The following is a 13,377-nucleotide window of genomic DNA, read 5'->3' on the forward strand; positions in this document are numbered from 1 at the left end:
AAATCACTGCAGATGGTGACTGCAGCTATGAAATTAAAAGACGCTTGCTCCTTAAAAGAAAAGCTATGTCAAGCGTAGACAATACATTGGCTGATGAAGATCCATATACTCAAAGCTATGGTTTTTCCAGTAGTCATGCACAGGTGTGAGAGTTGGACCATAAAGAAGGCTGAGCACTGAAGAATTGATGCTTTTGAACTGTGGTGTTGGGGAAGACTCTTGAGAGTCCCTTGTACAGCAAGGAGATCAAACCAGTCAATACTAAAGGAAATCAGTCCTGAATATTCATTGGAAGGACTGATGCTAAAGCTGAAGCCCCAATATTTCGGCCACCTGATGCAAAGAGCCAATTCATTGGAAAAGATCTTGATGCTGGGGAAGATTGAGGGCAGGAGGAGAAGAAGGCAACAGAGGATGAGATGGTTGGATGGCATCATCTACTCAATGGACATGAGTTTGAGCAAATTCAGGGAGATTGTGAAGGACAGGGAAGCCTGGCATGTTGCAGTCCATGGGGTCACAAAGAGTACAACACGAGTGAGCAACTGAACAACAAGAGGATTCAGGCTGAGAATAACATAATGGTTGCAAGTACAACCTCTAGAACCAAAGTACCTGGGTTCAAATCCTGGTGCTATCATTTCTGTTTCATTTTGGACAAATTACTAACTCTGCCGTCCCTCAATGTCCTCATCTATATAAAAGATGTATTAGTTATGGTTCTTTCCTCACAGGGTTGATGTGAGGATTAAAAAAATACATGTAAAAGGTTTAGAGAAGTGGCGATTGTTACGCACTCTTATGTACTGGCTCTTAAGGCACAGTCCTTACCTCTCAAGAGCTCACAGTCTCCAGTTGCCCCCTGTCCACCTGACCCACGTGGCAGGCTGGGCTATCTGGGTCTTTGGCACCTCAAGTGACCCATCGTTTCTGGCTACCCTTTCCTGGAACCACAGGATAAATGGGTGCAAGTTTTTGGGTCACATATTCCCGTGCAACCCTGGGCAAGTAATTTCTAATTTCTGGGTCTCACTTTATGCACTTGTAAAGGAAGGAAGTTGGAGCAAAATAGATTTCCAAATCCCATTAAATGCCTTGTTCTGGGTAGACGGTTGGCTTGAGCAAGTCACTCAACCTCTCTGCGCTTGTCTCACCAAAAAAGGCAGAATAATATTACTAACCACCTCCCAGGTTATGGCGAGGATACCACTACATCCCCAATTCCCGCGCTCGCTCATGGGAGGCCGCCTTTATACTCGGTCCCTTGCCTTTCAGCGCAGGCGCGCTGGAGGCCGGGCGGCCTGCAGGTTCCAGACTTCCGGTTCCGAGGGGACTCAGAGGCCAGACTGAGACTAATGGCGGCGTCCACGGAGCAGGCCACGGGGGGCGTTGAGAAGACCGCGGCGGAAGAGGAACCGCGAGTTCTGGAACCCGGGGCAGCCCCGTTCGGAAATTTCCCTCATTATTCCCGCTTCCACCCTCCAGAGCAACGGCTCCGCCTCCTACCCCCGGAGCTGCTTCGCCGGCTTTTCCCTCAGAGTTCCGAGACAAGGCCGATCCTGGGACTCGACGTGGGGTGTAACTCCGGGGTGAGTGCCGGGGGAGGAATCGGACGTCGGTTGAGCCGAGAGATTGGCAGCCTTCAAGTCCGCTGGGCTTTCGTCCTGGGCGTGGTATTACACCTCTCCCAGCGTTCCCAAAATGAGTTTAAAGGTGTAGCGTTCGACCCCTTGCTGCTGCTACGGGACCTCCCGGCTCCTAACACCATCTCTTTTAGGAATCTGGGGGAGGAATCATTTTCAAATTCGTTCGGAATTCCTGCGCCCCGCCTCCGCACTTGCAGCATCACAGCCGAACCCCGGGTGGGCAGGGCCACAGTGCCTGGGCTTCCGGCTGTTGCCTCCTGTCCAACGTGGCTGGCGACTTGCTGGAGGAGAGGGGGCTGCCTGAGACCCACGTTTGGAAGCGTAGGGTTGGGATTGGTTTACTGGATGAGATGACCCGGGGGTGACAGAATCATGCCTGAAATTAAGATAAGTGTGAAACAGTGCAGAATGGACCCTGGAGCCAAGTGGATATTTTAAAAGCAATCAATTGTCTGAGTACAGTGGAGAAGATCGAGAAAGAAAATAAAGCATCCTGTTAGAGGAAGGCTTTGCCACATTTTCTTACCACAAAGTATTCTTAGGCATAAGAATGATTATAGTCAGACCACAAACAAAACAGCGGAGTGTCTCTCTAGCACCTATTTGTAGTCACTAGGATATCCTAGAGGAGCAGGCATTCCGACCCTATGATTACAGATGCTTCACAAAGTTAATACCATCACTCCTTTCCAGACTAGGAGGGGAAGGGGTAAGGAAAATTTTACCCTGTTTCTGGCCTTAGGCAGAAGAGACTTTAGTAGAAGGTTGAGGGCTGTAGGGACACAGCTGGTAAATGGGAGAGGGGGTTGCATTTGGACACAGGCTAAAAGCTGGAATGAGTAGAGATGGGTGTCTGGCTATCCTTTGCAGACATTTCTCTACTGTGATGATATGTGAAATCAGAGGGGGAAAGCAATGGAAAAGAGAAACTGGATATCAGATTTGGGGTTTCATGAAAGGCATTAGGAAACCACAAGAGATTTTAAAGTTGAAAGTGCTATACGTGCACGTTAGGAGCCAAGACATAGTTGCAGTTAACTAGAGCAGTGGTTCCTAAACTTGGCTATATATTTAGAGAGTTTATTATTTTGCACTTAAGAAAAGATGCTTATATTAATATTGATAAGACCCCCCCCCCCAATTCAAAATACAAAGGGATACATAGCAAGTCTCTACTCCTGACCCTAAATCCTCCTCTACCCATGATGATAGTTGCTCAGTCGTGTCCGACTCTGCAACCCGTGGACAGTAGCCTGCCAGACTCCTCTGTCCATGGAATTCTCCAGGCAGGAATACTGGAGTGGGTGGCCATTTCCTTCTGCAGGGGATCTTCCAGACCCAGGGATTGAACTCAGGTCTCCTGCACTGCAGGCAGATTCTTTATGTCTGAGCCACCAGGAAAGCCTCTTCCTGTACACAGTGGCAACTGCTATTTGTAATTTCTCGAGTATGTGGCCTGTGTGTACACAGACATCTATGTATGTATAAATATCTCACCTCTTCTAGTTTTATAAATAATAGCACATTATTTTGCACCTGTCTCTTCGTTTAGTAATTTGGAGATCACTCATGTCACTACATTCTTTTTTAGTAGCTTCATAATATTTTTTTGTATAGATGTGCCATAATTTTGGGGGTACTTTGTTTAAATCTTAAAAACTAGGCCTTACTCTAGACCTACTGAATCAGAAACTTGCGGATTGAGACCTTGAGTCTGTATTTTCTTTTTTTATGCTTCCTGGGAACTCTAAGATTCAAGAATTAAGAATGGAGAGTATTAAGAGAAGAGATGTGGTAGAGGAGGGACTGATGTGATGAAAATGACTGATCAAACAAGGAATACACCCAGGACTTCCATGGTGGTCCAGTGGTTTAAGAGTCTACTAATGCAGGGGGCACAGGTTTGATCCATGGTCAAGGAACTAAGGTCCCACATGCCATGCATGCATGGTCAAAAGATTTTTTTTTTAATATGGTACACCCAGGATCAGCTAACAGGAGGGAGACAGAGAAATAAATACAGAGAGAGGAAGAAGTTTTTAAGCAGAATACTATAGAATCTTCCTACTCAAAATGTGGTCCTTGAACTATAGCATCGGCATGACTTGGAAGCTTATTAGAAATACAGAATCTCAGTTCCCATCCCAGATCTACTAATTCAACATTTTTATTTTAGTAAAATCCCTAGGTGATGTGAAGGTCTGTTAAAGTATGAGAAGCCTGTTATGGAGTAAAGAACTTAATGTTGCCTAAATCTTGCCATATAATAACCATGTGACATTGGACTGTCCTCTGAACCATAATTTTTAAAATACAGGGGTTTTTTGTGTGTGTGTGAACTAGGCCACACATAGAGAACAGTGCACAAAACATAAATTCACACTTTATGAATTACTATAAAGCAGAAACTTTGATGACTAATGTCTGTATCAAGAATAAAATATCAGCAACCCAAGAAGTCTCCCATATGCCTTTCCCTGCTCATACACCCCCCTCTCTACCCAGAGAGCTCAACTTTTATTATTATTGTTCCCTTGCTTTTTTTATAGCTTACTATTTTTGTATCCCTAAACAATGTAGTTTAATTTTATACATTTTCAAACTTCATATAAATGGAAGCTTGCCATGTATTTTCTTTTTGTGTCCTGCTTTTTTATTCGGCATTATGTGTTTTCGTGAGTCATCCATGTTGCTGCACTGAGCTGAATTCCTTCATTTTTAATTGCTATCTGGTATGCCATCTTAATCCCTGCTACTATTATTGGACATCTGGGTTGTTTCCAGCTACACTTTCTTCACCTGCACAAAGGGCTTATATATTATCCTCACAGGATTGTTGCACAGAGCACATGAGATAGTGAATAGAAAAATGCCTTGGAAAAAACAGATTAGAACACAAATTTGAGTTAGTTATAATAATTATAGAAGTCAAAGTTAGAGAAAGGAGATAGTGACTTAAGAGTCAAAAAGGTGCTAAGGTGGTGAAAATCAAATCATTGGATTTGGCTCGAAGGAGGTCAGCGGTGACTTTTGGGGATAATGGATACAAAAGCAGAGTGAGTCTCAAAAAGGGGTGGTGAAGTGTAAGACATGTAGTAAAACTGAAGATGCAGAGTGAAGGCTGAATGAGGACTTTTTGGAATCCAGACTTTCCCAACCACAAGTCTGAGAAGTAGATTTTTATGAGATGGTGCTTGCTCTCTTCCTCACCTTCCTGGCAGGGAGCATGGTTATTATGCCTCTTAAATATTTTGCTTCTCCCTGGGGTATGAGTTACCGTCCCCCCCCCCCCCCCCAAAAAAAAAAAGATAGCATGTTACTTAAGCTGGAAAATACTGCTCTGGACTCCTTTGCTGCATCCATTGGGCTATAACTTTCAACCATGCAACCCATCAGTGTTAGGAAGGTATAGAGATGATGCATTACAGCCTGAGACCCCTGGAGGACTCTAACAGCCTGCTCTGTGGAAAACTTTGGGGGGCAACCTCCTTAGGCTATAGTTTAAGAACCTTACATCCCATAAAGCCAGGAGTAAGTGATTCAATGAGAGGCTAAGAGATACAGGTTTCTCTTCCATTCACTGGTCGAGAGCTGCAATGACAAAGCTCTTTTGGATTCCTCTAGGATCTGAGTGTGGCTCTGTACAAACATTTCCTTTCCCTACATGATGGGGAGACCTGCTCAGATGCCTCAAGAGAACTCCATCTCCTCTGCTGCGACATAGATCCTGTCCTGGTGGAACGAGCTGAAAAAGAATGCCCTTTTCCTGATGGCTTGACTTTTATTACCCTGGACTTCATGAATCAAAGAACCCGGAAAGTTCTCCTGAGCTCTTTCTTGAGCCAGTTTGGACGCTCAGTTTTTGATATTGGCTTCTGCATGTCAGTAACCATGTGGATTCACCTGAACCATGGGGACCAAGGCCTGTGGGAGTTCCTGGCCCACCTTTCTTCCCTATGCCGCTACCTCCTTGTGGAGCCACAGCCCTGGAAGTGTTACCGGGCAGCTGCAAGGCGTCTCCGGAAGCTGGGCCTCCATGATTTTGACCACTTCCGCTCCCTGGCCATCCGAGGTGATATGGCCAGTCAGATTGTGCACATCTTGACCCAGGACCATGGCATGGAATTAGTATGCTGCTTTGGCAACACCAACTGGGACCGAAGCCTTTTGCTCTTCAGGACAAAACAAGCCACAGAGACTCATCCGATCCCTGAGTCACTGATAGAAGAAGGAAAAGAAAGGAACAGGATAAGATTCTGGAGACAGTGAGATGGGAGGGCGGTAAGACCAGGATAGAGATATTGAAAGAGTTTTATATAAAAATTAAGTTCAAAAAAAAAAATTAATTAAGTTCACTCTCCTTAACTCCTGTTAGTTAGGCAGCCTCCAAACCTGGCAGAAGTTTTGTAAATGTCCAGGACATGGAACTAAACAAATCATTATCTGTTCCCCATTTTGGGGGATGATCCCTGAGGAGACTATATCTGAGGGGCAATGACCTGGGCTGTCTGGAATGAGGTGACCTGGAGAAAGTGCTTCTGGGATATGGAAAGGGATGCTTTTGGTGATTATTTAGGAAAACTTAGACAAGGTTAGCCTTAGAATGTATCTGTTCCCTGGGCTACTTGAATCTGATCTGCCTTCTTCAGGCTTCTTCTAGACTTATCCTGTCTATGAGGCAAAACCTCACAATACAGTCTGGAATGAAAAGTCACTAGCCTGTTTAAAGGAGAGCTTTGGTAGGAAAAATATCTTTCCAGAGCAGGTCAAGTTTCCAGCACGCCCAGGCTGAGCACGGCAGTCACAGATAGAGTACTAGCCAAGATACATTGACTAGCATTTACAAAGTGTTTAAAAGATTTAAATCATGAGCTCAAAATTCATCTGGTACAAATGAATGAAGTGGGATTGTATACAGTATATACAATTATATATAATAAAAGTGACTTGAGTATGATTGAGAATACCCTGTGAATCTGGAGTAGAAAAGAAACTTCTGCCTTTAACCAGTCTACCCTTGGAGGTTTCAACTCAAGAAAAAGAACCTCACCCAAGCTCAAAGCAGAAAACATGCCAGTGAGTAAGTTAATTTAGGACTTTCTTGTCAGGGACCTCTGCCAAAGTACACCAGCATGGAGACACATACCACTATGGGGATTGGAATATACGCAGGGAAGCGTACACAAAATGCAGCCTGCAGTTGGATGGCTGTAGCATCTGTGCTGTGGAACAGGTGTCATTGATATCTGACAGGTGTCAATTTTTAAAACACCCATGAGTCTATTCCAAGGGAAAGTGGAAGGTAGAAACAGATTTGGTGGAGAGAAGATGGAAAAACAAAACACCTAGCTAAGAAGGGAGACTGGATTGATGAGTTTAAAAATCCCTAAGATCCTGTTTTCAAAGTTGATGTTATAAGAGGAAGGAACAGGGAACAAGAGAGTCTGAACCACCAATTAGAGGTTGGACCTCTTAAAAGAGAAGTTAGGAAAAGTTCCTACTAAGGAATTTGAACTTTATGCATGAGGGAGCAGAAGCCCAAGCAGTCTCTAAATAATAGGAGGATGGAACCAAAACCTTCATTTAGGAAAACCAGTTTTTCTATTTTGTGCAGGATAATTGTATGGTTGGTGCCATTTCCAATCTCAATTAGACTCCAATACTACTTCTCAGTCTTTTTATATTGCTGCTTCTGATCACTTTTACCCTAGTGACTCTTCCAGACTTTTCCCCTCTGCAGGCTCTTGACTCAATTCCTGCTCCATTAATCTACGCAGGTGCCCAAACTGCCGCCTAGTGCCATTTTTGTTTCAGGTGTCAGGAAGTCTTTTCTTGCCCTCAGTCTTGAACCCTTCATCTTCCCTTGTTTTCACTTCTAACTTACCCAGTAATGTTTTATTCAAATAACCTCTGCCTAAGTCCCTGATCCCAGCCTATACTACCTCTCCCAAAGTGTACTTTATTAAGGATCCTCTTGGTGTCCTTTGGCCCCATTGACTCCTTCCTATCCACCTACCAACATGTTCAGTTCTCTCTCATCTTCAAAACCACCAACTTTTCCTTTGTCCTATCTTCCTCTCCACCTTATGCAATCTTTCCCTCCATCTCTTCACCACCAAACATGAGCAAAGTCCTTGAAAGAAAGGATGCCAGAGCCTCTGCTCCCTCCCCTCCCATTCATCAGTGACCACCCGAACACCATATTTTGAGGTCTCTCTTCAGTCTTCCTCCTGAGCCATGGAATCATTCAACAACATTGACTCCTTCCTTATTGAACGACTCGCCCTTGGTTTCTCTGTCTTACCTCTCCCCCTTTATTCTCTTCCAATCTTTTAGTTTCTCTCTGTCCCTTAAGCAATTGGTTCACATTTTAATTTGTATAAAAATTACCCGGGATGTCCTGGATTCATCTCCAGAAACAGTGATTTGGGTCAGAAATGGGGCTTAAGATTTTGGTTTGATTTGGGGTTTTGGCACTTTTTTTTTTTTTTGCATTTTTTTTTACTGTGGTGAAATAAATGTAACATAAAATGTAGTTTTAACTATACATTCTGTGTACATTCTGTGGCATTAAATACATCCACAATGAGGAATCTTTTTAACAAGTACCCCATATGATTCTGACGCAATCCCACACTGTGACGCTTGGGGTTCCTTGGTATCCATCCAGTCCTCTTCTACATATTTTTCCTGGGGTGATTTCCTCTGTTCCAATACCTTTAACAACTCCCTATACGCTAATAACCCCCAATAGTTATAAGCCCCACCTTCACAGTTCCAGATTAATATTTCTCTGTTTTGTAGTCACATTCCCTTGATGGCTCAGACGGTAAAGAATCTGCCTGCAATGCAGGAGACCCAGGTTCAGTCTCTGGGTCAGGAAGATCCCCTGGAGAAGGGAATGGCAACCCACTCCAGTATTCTTGCCTGGAGAATTCCACAGAGGGGCCTGGTAGGCTACAGTCTATGGGGTAACAAAGAGTCGGATATACTGAGTAACTAACACTTTTCCCTAGATAGTTATCTGGCACCTCAAATCCAACATATCCCAAAAGCAAACTCACTACCTTTATTCCAAACCTAATCCTATCTCAATTGTTGGCATCCTCTCATTGCTTAAGCTACAAATTTCAGTTAATCCTCCTCATTTATACTTCCCACATTGGAATACAGCCCAGTAAATTCTACCAATAATATGTAAGTTCCACTTATTCCATCCATGTGACTGGTGCCTACCAAAGGTTTCCAGGTACATCTTCAGTGGTTTCCAGGTACTTAAGAGTCTTGTCCATTATCCAGTGCCTAACGACTACTGTTCAATAAGGTAGCTGCTTGCTATTTAAATTAAATAAAATGAAATAAAATTTAAAATTCAGCTCCTCATTTCTGCTAGCCACATTTCAGTTGTTCAGTGGCCATATGTGACTAGTGACTAGATTATTGGACAGCACAGATATAGAATATTCCCATTGTTGCCGAAAGTTCTGTAGGACAGTGCTAGTCTTCATGCCTTTCCTCCATACATCAGTCATACTGAAATGAACTTCGTAGCACAAACTCCTCCTTGACTTTGCTCTTCCCTCCTCTTCCACTTTGCAGTGTGGTTCAACTCTTTGTCCTAAAAGATGGCTCAGATGTTACATTTTCTCAGAAATCTTCCCCAACTACTATAGTACTTACATTTGTTACTATACTCTAGTGAGGACTTTGCATGGAAGCCTCTATTACAGTGTTTACCTCATCATACTATAATTGTTTTGATGCCTCTTCCTCACCACCAGGAGACTGAGCTCCTCAAGCTCAACTTATTTTTGTATAGCCCTAACTCAATGTCTGACACATGGTAGGCAGCCAGGAATTACTTGTTGAATGAAATATATGAGTGAACAAAAGAGAAATACACCAGAATTCAAGTACTGAGAAGAAAAGGGAGACCTATGAATGAGCAAAAAACTATACAGGATACTGTAAAAATGGGGAAACTAGAAAGTTGAGAGGAGAATATGCTTAGCCTTTGGCATGGATTTTTGAGTAATGTTTCCCAAATATATATCTGAGATAAGATGTTCATTCCAAGGCCTTCTTTATTGATAGTTTGGAAGAGAGCAGCAAATAAAGACTAGATACAAAAATTTGGAAGTCATTCACATAGAATGATTAAGATTTAATGAGTAGTAAATTCCAAAAATAGGTGGATGTAATAGGGGACAAGATCCTAGGTTTGAGGGCTGCTAATAGTTTTTGAGTGAGGAAAATAAGGAACAACCAAAAGAGGTCTGGTTAGAAACAGGAAAAAAAGAAAACAGAAAAAGATAATACAGGACCATGTGCCAGACAACATAAATTTTAAAATCCTGAACCCTATGGGATAGATACTATTATTATCCTCATTTTGCAGATGTGGGAACTGAAGCATACACAAGTTAAGTGACTCCCAAGGTCACACACCTTGTAAGCGGCAGAGCTGGGCTTTGAACCTAGGCAGTGTAGTTGCGGAGACTGGGCCTTGACTACTATGCCTTGAAATGTCACAGAAATCAAGACTGAGAAGAGATTCCCAAAAAACAGTGTAAAAGAGCATATGCTTTGGAGTTATTATGCTGCTTCAAATTATGTGTTCAGACCTGGGAATAAGAGACCCAGCCAGGCCACTCTTAGGTATGCCTGATGTTCTTAGAATTTCCCTCACAGAAATCAGGCCTAATTCTAGGTTTAATACCTAGTAGTAGCCCTGCTGCTGCCGCCTTACAATTAAATAAGCACATTTTGCAAGCATAGACACCCTGATAGGTCTCCGTAAGTGCTAACTACCCTCACTGTGTTCTTGACTTGCCAGCATCCATAACCTTTCCCTGAATTTCTGAAACATCCAATCTGCCCCTAGCTTTGACTTCTGGATAGAACCTCCAAAAGTAGGTTTCATGCTAAGGAAGTAGGGATTCTAAGGCCTACTCCAGGATGTATTAAAATCCAAAAGTCAGATCCTTCTCAGCAATCTGGCATCAAGTGTGGCCTAGGAACAGTGCAGTGGAAAGAACATCAGGTTTGGAAGGAGGCTCTGCCAGTAACTCATTGTATAGCCACCCTATTCAATTCATTTAACCTCTCTGAGCTTCAGTTTACTCATCTGTACAACTGAAATAACCAGACCTTTTTCCTATGCCCAGATGAGCTAAACGATATGAAAGTAATTGGCAGAATATGGTTATGGTTAAACCAAAGTGCTATTATCTTCTAAGCATGCTATGGATCACAACCATGCCTGTTAGATCAAAGGCTTATGAGAAAAATATCTTGTCTCTAGAAAACATGCATCTTACTATTTCGAATAATTTGTTTTTTAAGATGAGGAAGTAATAGGAGTGTAGCTTCAGCTTACAGAACATTTTATAGGAAGCAATGCTGGGAGGGAGTGATCGTTATGACGGTCGCACAGTGATAGCAGTGATTACAGATGTGAGTTTACCTACTTCTCTGCTGATCTTAATTTAAGAACACTTTGCAGCCCTGTGACCCTGCTGATGCTCTCTCCCTTCACCAAGGCAAGGTGAAGAAATATATATGGGGCTGTGGCAGGCTGCATATTGGTCGTCTGAAATGTCCACATCCTAATTAATCCCTGAGACCTGTGGTTGCTACCTTTCATAGCAAAAGGGACTTTGTAAATGTGTACAGATGTGTTGAGTAAGAATCTTGATTAAGGATTTTGAGATCAAGACATTAATCCCGGTTATCAGAGTTGGCCTTAAATGTAATCATAAGTGTCCTTATAAGAGGGAGGCAAAGGGAAATTGGACAACAGTAGGTGGAATGACAGAAGCAAGAAGTCCGAGTGATGTAAGGAAGGACTGGGAGCCAAGAAATGAAGTTAGAAAAGGCAAGGAAGTGGATTCCCCCCAGAAGCCTCCAAAATGAATGCTGCCCTGCCAATACCTTGATTTTAGACTTCTGACCTGCAGAACTGTAAGAGAATAAATTTGTGTTGTTTTTAAACTACTGAGTTTGCAATGATTTGTTACAGCAGGAATAGGAAACTAATACAGGGATTCTGACTACAATGAGACTGAGCTACAAGCCAAGCGGCAACTGTCCCAAATAACTCCTGATTGCAGGAAATGGCCCAGTGACCAAAGGAATAGGCTGGGGCTCCATCAACATGGGTAACAGGAATCTTCAGTCACTAAAAGCTTTGGGAGATGCTTCAGCATCTGAACCTGACCTAACATTTCTATAGGCTGAGCAGTTACCTGACCTGTGGGGAGGAACTGTTGTATTTGAAATCTGTAGCAGTTAGTTTCAAAAGAGATGTGTAAATAGTGCTCATAACGATGAGGTCCCAGTACCAAAAGGGTAATGATTGTATAATGGCCTAGGAGAGCCTTTGGAGATGGTAAGAATATCTTTGGCTTCAAGAAAAGATCATCTTTATTTATCCTCAAAATAGCCTAATTTAGGAACCAATACCAAACATGACAAGAGACTTACTGAGGAATAAGAATGAAGAATGGTCCTGGATAGACTTTAAAAATATTTATCTGTAATCCAGTATATTTAAGAATTAGCATTTCAACATGCAGTCAATATAAATAAAAATTATTAATGAGATATGTTATTTTCTAATACTGCCTTCAAACTCTAGTGTGTATTTTATACTTCTAGCTCATCTCAGTCTGGACTAGCCACATTTCAGATGCTTATTAGCCACATGTGGCCAATGCTACACATTTATGTCAAATCAAAAAGTAATTTATCAAGTTCCTTCCATATACCCAGCATGCTTTTAGCTGCTATGGCCGGGGGGTGGTGGGGGGGGGGGGTGGTCAGAAATCAGTTAAACCAGCACCAGGGACTGATTTTGTGGAAGACAATTTTTCCATGGACGAGGGTGGGGGTGGGGTGATGGCTTCGGGATGATTCAGGTGCATTACATGTATTGTGCACTTTATTTCTATTTTGTGGCAATCTCAGGATATTCCACCTTGACTTTAGGCTTAGGCTTCGGGCTCCTATGAGAATCTAATATTACCACCAATCTGACAGGAGGTGGCGCTCAGAGGGCAGTGTAAGTGATGGGGAGCGGCTGTAAATACAGATGGAGCTTCACTTGCTCACCTGCTGCTCACTTCCTGCTCTGCAACCCGGTTCCTAACAGACCACTGACAGGCATCTGGCCAGTGGCGCAGGGGTTGTAGACTCCTGAGTTAAACAAACCCAGGCTTCTAAAGATTAGATTTATTTTAGCAACTATGTTAAAGTTGAGGGGGATAAAAAAGAGGCTCATACATAGCATGTAACCAGGTGAGCTTCAGAAAAGAAGTCATCATAACAGGTTTTGCATCCACAGAGTTAATCAAACATGGATCAAATGTATCTGGGGAAAAAATTACAGAAAGTTCCAAAAAGTGAAACTTGAATTTACATTATATTTACAACTATTTATGTAGCATTTATACTATATTAGGTATGACGTGTAATCTAGGGATGATTTAAAGTATAATGGAGGATATACATAGGTTATATGCAAACACTACATTTTATATGAGGGACTTGAGCATCATCCGTGGATTTTGGTATCAGTTGGAGTCTTGGAACCAATCCCCCAGGGCTACTAAGGGACAGAGCTGTATAGCTTTTGCAATGGTAACAAGAGGAAAAGGAGCATGCCCTTTTCCTTTTCAAGTAAATGAACCTCTCTGAAAGGGTACACAGAAATGGGTGTTTTATTCACTGA

General features: G+C 42.6%; 1 protein-coding gene across 1 annotated transcript; it reads left to right on the top strand.

Annotated features, from left to right (window-relative positions):
• The first annotated feature begins 667 nt into the window (after positions 1-667).
• Positions 668-12,280, top strand: BCDIN3D (BCDIN3 domain containing RNA methyltransferase). Its single transcript, XM_061128241.1, has 2 exons — positions 668-1,589; positions 5,271-12,280. Exons 1-2 carry the CDS (start codon positions 1,356-1,358, stop codon positions 5,913-5,915), a joined length of 879 nt encoding a protein of 292 aa, XP_060984224.1. The 5' UTR covers positions 668-1,355; the 3' UTR covers positions 5,916-12,280.
• The last annotated feature ends 1,097 nt before the right edge of the window (positions 12,281-13,377 follow it).

Source organism: Dama dama, chromosome 3 (genome assembly GCF_033118175.1).
Source record: "Dama dama isolate Ldn47 chromosome 3, ASM3311817v1, whole genome shotgun sequence".
Lineage (NCBI taxonomy): Eukaryota > Metazoa > Chordata > Mammalia > Artiodactyla > Cervidae > Dama > Dama dama.